This window comes from Monodelphis domestica, chromosome 1 (genome assembly GCF_027887165.1).
Source record: "Monodelphis domestica isolate mMonDom1 chromosome 1, mMonDom1.pri, whole genome shotgun sequence".
NCBI lineage: Eukaryota > Metazoa > Chordata > Mammalia > Didelphimorphia > Didelphidae > Monodelphis > Monodelphis domestica.
The window spans coordinates 714,678,264-714,690,787 of NC_077227.1; the positions used below are offsets into that span (position 1 = coordinate 714,678,264).

The 12,524-nt window shown below is 42.6% G+C and overlaps 1 protein-coding gene across 2 annotated transcripts in view; it reads left to right on the forward strand.

Moving 5' to 3' along the window:
• Nucleotides 1-778: 778 nt before the first annotated feature.
• FA2H (fatty acid 2-hydroxylase) overlaps nucleotides 779-12,524 on the forward strand; it is an 83,196-nt gene continuing 71,450 nt past the window's right edge. Inside the window, exon 1 of one of the 2 annotated variants that reach the window (XM_007477505.3) lies at nucleotides 779-1,265. In XM_007477505.3, the coding sequence (XP_007477567.2) occupies nucleotides 981-1,265 (285 nt within the window). In that variant the 5' untranslated portion in view covers nucleotides 779-980. The remainder of the gene's footprint in view (nucleotides 1,266-12,524) is intronic. The other variant, XM_001375279.4, reaches the window with a different exon arrangement.

The following is a 12,524-nucleotide window of genomic DNA, read 5'->3' on the forward strand; positions in this document are numbered from 1 at the left end:
AGTAAATGTTTGAGAGCAAATTTGAACTCATGTATTTTTTTTTTACATTTTCCCCTTTAATCTAGTTTTGGATTAAATTTGAGTTTATCTCTACTAGGTTAGTAATTTAACTATAGACAGCTGATTCAGGACTATTTCCACATCAATAATGAATTGTTTCCTGAAGGTTAAACTGTAATCAATTTCATGTGATTTTTTTTCAGAGCTTGTTCAGTTCTGGGCCTTTTTATTTTTTTTGTTTTCTATAGTTTATTTTAATTTTTTAGATTATAAAGATATTTCATTTAACCAAAAACAAATTTCTACATAAGTTTTCCAAAGTTATATGATCCAAACTGTCTCCCTCTCCCAACCCGAATCTGGCAAGCAAAGGACTCAGGTCTTCTTGACTCCAGGTCTGGCGCTCTATTCACTGGTCCACCTAGCTGCGGTACCAAGCCTTAATTATCTTTCTTTCCCCCGCCCTGGGGTTCCTCTCTCAAAAAAGACTGTGAGCTCCCTCAGGACTCACGTCCTTTGTGCAGGACAGTCCTTTGCCTCTCCTGGTGTCCCCAGCGCTTAGCCCAATAAGCGCTGACCTAGGACTACGATTCTACCCGGGAAGGCATCTCGCTGTCCAGGGCAGCTCTCCAGGAAGGCAGTCTCCCGTTTGCATCCCCTGGGGCGACGCAGCTCACACCTGTCTGCTTCAGTTTCTGCTTCTGCTTCTCTCTCTCTCTCCCAACCCGCTGCCCCGCCCGGCCCTACTGGTCCCGCCCCTTTTCCCATCTTTCCACCAATCCGGAAGCGGATCTCCGGTCCTGGCTCCTTGGGCCGGCGCGGTGACCAATGAGAGAGTGAGAGCGAGCATCATGCAAATGAGCAGGTGTGCCGAGGAGGCGGCTGCCTCGAGCGGGGCCGGCTCAGGACCAAGCTAGTAAGCGGAGCGACCGCAGCGCTTGGAGCACTCGGGCCCGCGCTCCGACGTTTCCTCCGCGGCCATGGCCACCGAACCGCCGCCGCCACCGCCGTCGTCTCCGGCGCTGTTCTCGGCCGCTGAAGTGCAGCGGCGCTGCGCGGCCGGAGCCTGCTGGGTGCGGCGCGGCACCCGACTCTACGACCTCACAGGCTTCGTGCGGCGCCACCCGGGGGGCGAGCAACTGCTGCGGGCGCGCGCGGGCTGCGACGTGAGCGCCGACCTGGACGGGCCGCCGCACCGGCATTCGGACAACGCACGCCGCTGGCTGGAGCAGTACTACGTGGGCGAGCTTCGCGGCCCCACGCAGGTATGCGTGCCCGCTGCCCCCGCCACCTTCCGTGCCCTGCCGTGCATGCCCACCTGCCAGTGCGGGCCGTCCCCGCTCAGCTCTGACCTCCCTTATCTGACCGCCTCCCTTTTGCTCTATCTGCCTGGGCTCTCACTGCCCCTCGGAACCCCTGCTGTCCATCTGTCACCCCCACCGGACCGTCGTACCCCCTGCACGCCTGTCCACCCCCCCCCACCTACCTATTTTCCTCCTACTCAGCGTTCTCCCCACTCACTGACCTTTTCGGTTTGTCTCCCCTCTTCTGGGAATCCAGGGGACTCACTTGTCCCCCATTCACTTCTTTCTCTCCTCAGCCATCTCCTCACTCATCTGACCACTTGTTTGCCTCCCCCCGCCGTGATTTGAAGGAACTTACTTGACCCCCATTCACCTGTCTCCCTCTTACTCAACTTTCTCCATTCATCCGCCCCTCAGTGATTCCCGCAAATGTACTCCAGAGTCTCTCTCCGACTCACCGGTCTTCCGGTGTCTGTCCCCCACTCATCTATTTTCCCTTCCCCTAAGTCCTTCCGGTCTCACTTGTCATGCCCCCGGGCCACCCGTCCCCCCACTCACCAATCTCCCACTGGTTTTCCCCTCACTTACCTGTATCCCCACATTCATGGCTCCCTACTCAGTCTCTGGCTCATCTGTTTCCCCATTCCCAAGTCCCTCCTGTCCATCTGCCACCCTCATCTGTCATGTTCCCAGCTCACCCGTTTCCAGGTATTCCCCTTATCTGCCCCTCTTCCTGCTCACCCGTCTTCTCCCATCTGACCACTCCTGTTTGTTTCTGGGGCCTCCCTCCTGACTAGCTGCTCCTGCTGGGGTACAGCTAGTTCATTCCTGAGTCCCACTATTCCACCTGCCCTTCTGGGCTCCTCTGTTCATCTCAAAACAAAATTTTCCATTCTAGTTCCTTAATTTAACAACACAAATATTTCTCTGGTAACCTTTCATTCATCTTTATTCCTAGTCCTTCCATCCCTTTCTTCCTTTCTCTAGAAAACAGTCCCCTAGTCACTCTGTCCCCCAGTTATTTCTCTTCATTTGTTCCTAATTCTACCCAATTCCATTTCATTTCTGTGTGATTCTTCTTGCTCTTTCTGTTTTTCTTCCCATATGTTCCAGGTCATCACACCTTATTTCTGGTCCTGAGATTTCAAACCCCAACTCTTCTCTCTTCTACCTCCCATTTCCTGTCAGCCTTTCCTTCCCTTAGGCACCCATCACAGCCCACCAAAAAGTAAGAGACATCCCTTGTTCCCTTGATGCCTTCCTGGCACCCTCTCACTTTCTGGTAGCAAAGATTATTCTCCTTTGCCTGCCTTGGATTTTCTGGCAGGTAATCCCTGCTGCTACCTTGGACTTCATCTTAAATCCTTTAAAACCTGTATCCTGTGACTCCATGGTCAGTAGAGACAGGCATGTTTCTTCTGGTCCACTCTAACGTGGGATCGTTGTTCTTGGACAAAATTAGGCAGCATTGAACCCCAGGCAGCCTGGTTACCTTAGGGAAGGCTTGCCTTGCCTGAAAAGTGGAATCTGAATACCTAATATTGTGATCTATAGGAAGAACCTAACCTCATTTGACTCTATGACCATAGGTAGCATGTCTCTGAGCCTTAGCTTCCTTATCTGTAAAATGAGGATGATAATAGCTGCGCTCTATACCTCAGAGTTTTTGTTTTGATTCAAATATATTTTATTTTCCCAATTACATGTAATAACAATTTTCAATATCCATTTTCTGAAATATTAAGGTCCATGTTGTCTCCCTCCTTCCTTTCCCTCCTTGCTCTTGGAGATGGTAAGCAATATTATCTGGGTAATATATATATTATCATGCAAAACATACGTCCATATTGGTCATTGTTCTCAGAGTTGTTTTTAAGGAAAATGTTTTTTGTTGTTATTTTTGTTAAAAATTGTAAAGAGCTACATAAACCTGAGCTACTCTTATTACCCCACAAGTCTCAATTCTTGGATTTTCATAGCTGACCCCAGCAAGTGCTTTGAAATTTGGGGGAGTTAATGTATGATATAGACTAGCCACACTGGACCTGCTCATGGGGCCAGAGGTTGTCTTCATTTAGACTTTCTTACCTAATAAATGATTGGATAACTGGGCCAGGCTGAAGATGCAATCTGAATGAAATAGGAAAGGCTAGGATATAACCTCCAAAGCTTTAGGGTACTTGTTTCCTCTTCTGTGCCTCTGTACTTTCAAAGCAGATCCATTGTGTACTCAATGTGTATTCTCAAAAATGTCTGCTGAATGAGCAGGGTATTTGGATTTCTTCTGGGAGCCCAATTTAAAAGCAGAGAGGGCAAAGTAGAAGGCTTGTGTATCTGTCTTTCTTTTTTGGAGTGGGGAGAGAAGCAGTAGCGAGGACAGGAATGCCATGACCTGCCTCAGTCAGTCAGGTCTCCCTGTAGGAAGTGGTATCCTTGGTCCTGAGCTTCCCTTCTGTACCGGACCCTGACACAAACCTAGCTTCTCTCACTCCTAATCCCTTCTCTATTTTCACCTGCTCACAAATAACCCAGAGGAAATTAGCAGAGTCCACACACTCCACCTTTTCTAAGCATCTCAGCTACTAACTAGCTTTTTCTTTTGTCATTCTCTGGTGACTGGCTCTAGGAGAGAGGTGAAAGTTTAAGTGGGAACTTGAACCCACCCACCCCCCAGCAACAGAAAGTGGCCTGAAGCCAACTCATGTTCTACCCTGGAAGGGATATAACCACTGATAGGCTCTTGTTACTCCACATTCCACTTACCTGATTCCTTAAATGAAAAAAAAAAGTTTTTAGTTATAAACTTAGTTTAGTTTGAGAAGGTTAAAAAAAATTTTAAAGGCTTCCTCAAAGACCCTTCCTGTATTATAAACTTAACATTCACAACAAATACGAATAAATAATCTAATAAAAATGGAGTAAATCTTCAAATGAAACCTCAAATGTAAACTCTTTCAATTTATTGTTAACTATGATTTTATTTATGTTTGTGTATATATATAATATATCTTAAGAAAGCAAGAAAAACTATTTGCTACATCCCCTTTTTATTTGTACTCAAAAAGATCATTTTTTAAAGGTTTAAAGGTAGTTGTGGCTAAATTGTGGGTACTTTTCTTAATCTGATACCTTCTTTTTGCATCTCCTCATATAGGTTTTTCCACATAGTCTTCATATTTGTCATTTTTATAATGCCACGATCATCAGTTTACACAGGGTGTTCCCAAAAGTTTTTATGCATTTCATGAAGACTTTAATTCAGTATATCTTAACTTATTCAGCCATTTCCCAAACCTTGGACATCTAGGTTGTTTCTAATGAGTTTTTTCTTATTGACTAAATTTTGTTTGACCACAGCACTCATATAATCCCAAACAACAAAATGCAAAACAAATTGGCCTCCTTCCAAAAGTACAGTCCCCCAAAACTATTCAGCATAAAAAGTATATACGTTTGGTATTGAAATATTAAACATGCCCCCTATCATTTTAGTTTTTAAAAAAAGGAAAAGAAAAGCATGGTGCTTTAATTTTTTTTAAATCCATTACCTTCCATCTTAAAATCAATACTGTGTGCCAGTTTCAAGACAGGAGAATGGTAAGGAGTTGGCAATGGATGACAAAATAAATGACTTGCCCAAGTCACACAGCTAGGAAATATTTGGGGTCAGATTTGAACCTAAGACCTCCTGTCTCTTGGCCTGACTTTCAATCCACTGAGCCATCTGACTACCCTGCCTTTCAATTATATCTTTAGGGTATAGTCCCAGCAAAGGGATCATTGGGCCAGTTTAAGTAATTCTTAAATGCAGCTATCTGGAGCTAGAGCAAAAAGTACCTTGGGCTTGTAATCAGGAAGATTCATCTTTCTGAGTTCAAATCTGGCCTCAGACACTTAGTATGGGGATGACTCTGAGAAAAGTCACTTAACCCTGTTTACCTCAGTTCCTCATTGTAAAATGAGCTGGAGAAGGAAATGGCAAACCACTCCGATATCTTTGCCAAGAAAATCCCAGATGGAGTCATGAAGAATCAGAGATGACTGAAATAACTAAACAAAAACAATGAATACATGAACTTAATAATCCTCATAAGAAATAAGTAGAATATGATCTTTAACCCCAAATAAAATCATGAAGTTTGAATTTCTTCCATTTGGGGTTTAAAATATATATGTATATATTTATAGATATGATACATATATGTATACATAAAATATTGATTTGTTAAAATAGGACAATTTATTTGTCCTTTTGCCTTTCTACTGTTTGCCTTTCTACACCCTCATCTGGGTACTTATAAAGCTTTATTGACCTTGTATTTGTGTATGTCATTAGAGTTCATTATTCTTCTTAATTGACTGACTTTTGATTTTCATTACTTATGAAAAATCTTTCCATGTCATCTGTCATTTTCACTCAAGTTTCTTATCACCTTCAAGTCTGCCCTTGAGGTGAGGAGGCACACAGAATTCTGGGCCTGATCTGTTCCTGATCTGCAGAAGGGTAGATTTATTTTCCTTGTGCTTTAAAATCTTCCAGTGCATTGGGGTAGTTTTATATGGCAGGGGCAGCAAAGAAATTGAGGATGTTACATCATAAGAATAATGATAGCTAGCTTGCATTTTTATTAGGCTTTATTATCCACTGATGGTGGAGCTATAAACTAGTCTAACCATTCTTGGAAAGCAATTTGAATTAAACCTAGATATCTGTTAAAGTGTAAATACCTTTTAATCCAGCAATAAACACTATTAGGTCTGTACCCCCAAGGAGATAAAAGAAAGGAAAGGGATCTACATGTACCAAAATATTTATAGTAGCTCTTTCTGGTACTCATCAAGAGAATGGCTAAATAAATGATAGAATATAATCATACTATAAAAAATGAAGACACGGTTTCAGAAAAACCTTAAGACTTGTATAAGCTAATGGAAAGTGAAGACAGCAGAACCAAGAGTACCCTATACATATAGTAGTAGCAATATTATAAAGATAACCAGATATTAAAGACTATTAACTATTTCATTCTGATGAATACAATGATCCACCAAAGTTCCACAGGATTCATGATTAAACATGCTATCCCACCTCTAGTTAGCACTAATGGGCCAAGAGTATTACTAAATCATAAATTTTTCTTTTGGGGGCCAGGGAAGAGACTATAGCCAATATAGATATTAGTTTTGCAAGACTATACATATTAATAGGTTTTGTTTTCTTTCCCTTCTGGTGGGGAGGGAGAGAATTTCAAACTGAAAAAAAAAGCCTGTAGTTCAGTTTAAATTTTAATTTTAAAGAGCAAAAGGACTCACAAAATGCAACTCAAGTTGACCTACCATGCAAATCTGAGCCTAACCATTAATGAAAAAAGATTTTATAAAGAAGCATTTGAAATAACTAACAAAAAAAATTGAAAAAATATTTGCTTCTCAAACACCTCAAACAGAAAATTCCAAATAGGAAAACTACCTATCTGCAACTGGACAGGTGGAGAGATAGATTGCTTTTGGAAGGCAGACAATTGAAAGCAAACATCATGAAACGCTTGACTTGTGCTGAGCCTGGAAAATAACAAAGAAAAGTTAAATAAACTGCCCTCAGGGAGCTTACACTCTAACAGGAGAGACATCATAGGCATATAATAAATACAGAATGACTTTAGGAGGTAGAGTGAAAGCATCTGGAGACAGGGGAGAAAGTAGAAACCAAGAACAGCTTCCTTCAGAAGATGACCCCTAAACTAAGTCCTCAAGGAAACCAGGGTTTCCACAGGAATCAAGTGAAAAGGGAGTATATTCCAGGGATGGAGAATATCCACTGCGTTGGAAGACTTCTGAGAAGGCAGATGGGACACTGGGTATGAGCAACAACAGCTATGGTTAGATTATAATGTAGGAGAGGAAATTCTGTCTCTGTCTTTCTGTCTGTCTCTGTCTGCCTGTCTCTCTGTCTTGTCTCTCTCTCCCCTATTTCTATTTCCCTCTCTTTCCCTTCATAATTCTCCTAAAACATACGATGTCCCTTTTGGTAGATAATTGAGCAAATTTAGCAATGCAATGGATAAAAAAAAGTTTTTGTTTAGGTGTTACAAGAAGAGTGACCCTTTCTATTCCCTGTCTTGTACCTAGGGCACCTGCTATAGTTGGCCAGGGGGAGAGGAGAGGCTTCAAGTCTTGTTATTTTAGGCTGCAGTTCAGTTCATGAGCAGGTTCTGACATCTCAAAGACTCCCTTCCCAGAAGATAGCCCAGACAAAACCTACTTTCTTTTCTTAGAATTTGGAGCTCTTGGGGTGAAGGTGAGAGTGTCTGGCACCCCTGTGGGAAGGGCCAATGCTATCTAAACCTTTCTGCCATCCTCTTTCCATCCCCCACTTTGCCCCTCCCCTTAGTGTGCACACAGGGAACAAGTCAGACAAGTTTAAGTCAGTGGGTTATGGGGTAGCTAGATGAGTTCTGTTCTAGACTCTAGTTAAGGGAAGACTGAAACCATGTCTATTCCATCAGCAGTGAAATTGAGAAACTAGGGATTTCTATGGCACTTTCAAGATACATCCAAGATCTTGGGTGGGAATTGGGCTGCTACAACAGGCTTAGAACTTTGAAAAAAGCTCAAAGGAAATGGAGTTCTCAGTCTAGTAAAAAGAAAGCTACTGACGGGTTGAGGGAGAGTAGTTATGTCCAAGATGGTCACTATCCATTCTCCACTGAAGATAGAACCAAAGGAAATGGGCTTAAGTGAGAGCATGAGGGTCAGAGGTAAGGAAGAACTTTCTCAGGTAGAAGCTATCCAGTGTTAGGTCATGTGACTTTCTGAAAATGATGTTATTTGATAGAGAGTCCAACTATGTTCAAATACTGTATCTTCAACTTTGCTTAAGTGACTCTAAACTAATCACTAAAACTTCTGGGTCTCCATTTCCTCAATGTTTAAGTTGAAAGGATTAGTTTTGGAAATTACTTGGGTACCATCTAGCTCTAATTCTACACATGATCCTCTGGGCTCCTAGGGCAGCACAAAACAGAAGAAATGGATGCTTATTCCACCTTGACTCCATCTTTAGATTGTACGTTCACAAATTCTTTTTAGTTGTAGGATTCTGGTTGAACACTTTGTAGGGTGGTCTATCTTGTCACAATTTAATCCATCCCCTTCAGTCTTATCACAAAGAGCATGGCACTCCAGCCTCAATCTTCTCTTTCTAATAACAGATCCCTGAATATTCCTGATGATCTAGTCTCCAGATATTCCTGCTTTAGTGTTTTCAGATTTAAGTGACCTCACTTGAGTTTATGAGCCTGACTTTGCCAATGGATGCAAGGACTGAATTGTAGGTGTTTGTTCCTCTTCCGCTCTCTCAACCCTCCCAGACCTCTTAGTGGTCCTGGAGTTTAGCTATACATCAGAGCCAACCTTACAAAAGGCATATGCTTAAGGATGATCAGTGCCTTTTAAGTTAGCCTTTAAAGGACTTCCCAGATGAGAGCTGCTGCTTTTTGGGTCCTTGTCTGGTGAGGGTTATGCTGTGAATTCCTTCCCCATCATTTATTTCCAGCATTTAAAAAAAAAACACTAGACCTGTGATTCTTTTCCTCCTCATCTCTGTTGTGGGTTCCAGGTTCTACCCATCAGCATCAGTCCTGCAACTTTTAACCTTAGAGAGGCGACTAAGACACTGGGAGGTTAAGGTCACAAAGCCAATATGTATCTGAACTGAGAATTGACTTTAAGGCTGACCCCCTATCCACTACTCAACTCTGCCTCTCTTGGATTTTAAATTTCATAGAATGGGGGGCATCTAAGTGGCTCAGTGGACAGAGAGCCAGGCCTAGAGACGGGAGGTCCTGGGTTCAAATGTGACCTTAGACACTACCTAGCTGTGCAACACTGGGCAAATCACATAACCCCCATTGCCTAGCCCTTACTGCTCTTCTTCCTTGGAACCAATACACAATATTGATTCGAAGACAGAAGATAAGGGTTTTGAAAAATTAAAAAATAAATTTCATAGAATGTTAGAGCTAGAAGCAGCCTTAGCCATCATCAGTTCCATCTCCCTTGTTTTACAGAGGAGGAAACTGAGAGGTTAAGGGGGTAATTTAAAGATGGAACTGCAACAGGATGATACAAAGTCATCTTTCTTTCTTTCTCTCTTCCTCCCTTCCTCCCTTCCTCCCTTCCTTCCTCCCTCCCTTCCTTCCTCCCTTCCTCCCTTCCTCCCTTCCTTCCTTCCTTCCTTCCTTCCTTCCTTCCTTCCTTCCTTCCTTCCTTCCTTCCTTCTTTCCTTCCTTCCTCCCTTCCTTCCTTCCTCCCTTCCTCCCTCCCTCCCTTCCTCCTTTCCTCCCTCCCTCCCTCCCTTCCTTCCTCCCTTCCTTCCTTCCTTTCTTCCTTCCTTCCTTCCTTCCTTCCTTCCTTCCTTCCTTCCTTCCTTCCTTCCTTCCTTCCTTCCTTCCTTCCTTCCTTCCTTCCTTCCTTCCTTCCTTCCTTCCTTCCTTCCTTCCTTCCTTCCTCCCTTCCTCCCTCCCTCCCTCCCTCCCTTCCTCCCTCCCTCCCTCTGTTCTTTCTTTCTTTCTTTCTTTCTTTCTTTCTTTCTTTCTTTCTTTCTTTCTTTCTTTCTTTCTTTCTTTCTTTCTTTCTTTCTTTCTTTCTTTCTTTCTTTCTTTCTTTCTCTTCCTTCTTTCTTTCTATTCTTTCTTTCTTTCTCTTCCTTCTTTAATTTTTTTTTATTCCTTACCTTCTGTCTTAGAATCAATACTAAATATCAGTTCCAAGGCAGAAGTGCTTTCAGGGCTAGGCAGTTGGGATTAAGTGACTTGCCCAGGATCACACAGCTAGGAAGTATCTGAAGTCCTGAACCCAGGACCTCCCATCTCTGGACCTGGCTCTTTATCCATTCCCCTCATTGGATAAGAATTTACATTTCAATAATATTTCATTTTTCCCAATTACATATAAAAACACATTTTAATATTTGTTTCCTAAAAATTTCTCTCCCCCTCTTTGAGATAGTAAGCAAATTGGATATAGGGTATATATGTTTGATTATAAAACTATATTTCTATAAGAAGACCTGAGTTTTAATCCTGACATGACTAGAAAGGTGACCTGGTGATCCTAGGCTATATTCTTCCTGCCTGTTTACCTATCTGAATAATGGAGATAATAATAGCTCCTACCTCACAGAGTTGTGAAGATCAAATAGAAAATGCCTAAAAAGTGCTTTACAAACTACCGAGGCTATCTAAACACTAGCCATTATTTTTAGGATTAGGTACCAGACCCTGTGCTGGGGATACAAAGACAATAAACTTTGATTTAATCAAAGGAATGCCATCTGCCATTCAGGCAAGGTGATTCTCTCTGGTACAATGAGTAGGTTAAGGGAGTTGTGTGTCTCTTGGATGAAAAGCATCCAGACCAAGTGAATGAATGAAGAAGTGTTTAACATGTGCAAAGCGTTGTGCTAACTGCTAGGGATACAAGCAGTGAAGTAAGATGACCCCTGCTCTCATGGATGTCATGTCTACATATGGGGAAGGCCAGATGGAAATGGCCCAGAGTGCCTTTCAAAGGTTCAGTGGTAAAGCATCCTAGTGGAAGGAGTTCCAATACTGTCACATGCTAGGTAAATCTCTCTTAATCTCTCAGTGCCTTCAGGAAACTCCCTAAGATAGAGGCCCTTAACCTGTGGACAGACTTCAGAGGATCTGTGAACTTGGATGAGAAAAAGCAGCATATCTTTATTTTTACATATGCTTGGTAATCTTGTGTATTTTATGCATTTAGAAACATGATTCTGAGAAGTTCATAGACTTTACCAGACTGTTTCCAAAGGAGGTCCTGGGCACAGTGAGGGTTAAGAATCCCTGCTCTAAAGCTGTAAGTTGCAGTATAGATACCAAACTGGAGAGCTTTTTCTCATGAGGAAGTTCCCTATTCCATGGAGGCAAATAGATGCCTCAGGGGATGAGAGTTCAAATCCAGGCTCTAATCCTCACTGGCTGTCTGACCTTGGGCAAGTCACTTAATTTCTGTCTGCCTTAATACGTTGGAGAAGGAAATGCCAAATCATTCCAGTATCTTTGCCAAGAAAACACCATATGGGATCACAAAAAGTCAGACACTACTGAAAATGACTGAATGGTAAAATACCAATGGAACAGTAGGGTGGGACAAAAAAAAGGGATCACAGATTTCAAATGTGAAGGGACCTTCAAAATCATCTATCCCTACCTTCTCATTTTGCAAATGTGGAAAGTAAAGGTTAGATAACTTCTCCAAGGTCACAGAGATTGTAAACAGTCCAGTGATTCCAATCTAGACTGGACTCCATCTCCATTGTTCTTATCACTGAAGCAAGATGGCGCCTCGATGTTTACAAAGCACTTTCCCCAGAACTGCCTGGTAATGAGGAGAGTTCAAATATTACTATCTCTATTTTTCAGAAGAGGAAATTTGGGCCCACAGAGGTTAATTTGCCTACAGTGGAGATATAGAACTGGGCCTCTGGATTCCCAGTTCTGTCCTCTACTATGTGTTGCCTGGGGAACTATGGGCATCCCAAAATAAGAGGAAAGACTTCTTACAAGACCTCAGTTCTGGTAAGAGTGGTTAAAAATGTTTCAAGTGCTTCTATGCTTAGGACCCAAGTACTAAAAAATGAAGGAGCAGAGGAATAAGTATGAGGGAGTCCCATGGAGGAGAGAGCCTCAGGATAATGATCCTACTACCAATTCAGGAATGCTTAACAAATCAGGTTTTCAAGAACCAAACAAAGCCAAGTATCATAGCCTGCTGCAACAGAGGGTGGAATCTTACCTTGGGAAACCTGCCAAATATCTCTGGCTGCCCAAGAAGGGAAGAAAGCAAAGATAAGTTAACTCCAGGGGAAGGAATTTATTTCTTGCTACCCAGAAGAGTCTTCCCTGGGTGTGACATATGCTTAGCCAAATTAAGCATACTCTTTAAATCCCATCTGACTCCGGCTCTTTGTAGCTGATAGTACATTAAGAGCTGTGGGCAGAGGCTTCCAATGGGGGTGAGTAGAGTCAGTCAGTCAGTCAACCAATAAGTATTTGTTAAGTTGAGCCAGCAAGCATTGATTAAGCACCTTCTGTGTACCAGGCACAGGTACCAGTGACTAAAATGGGAGAAGCCCTTGCAGAGAGGAAAGGGGAAAGGAGACCCATAGGTGACTCCAAGGGATAAGGTTTAGAATAG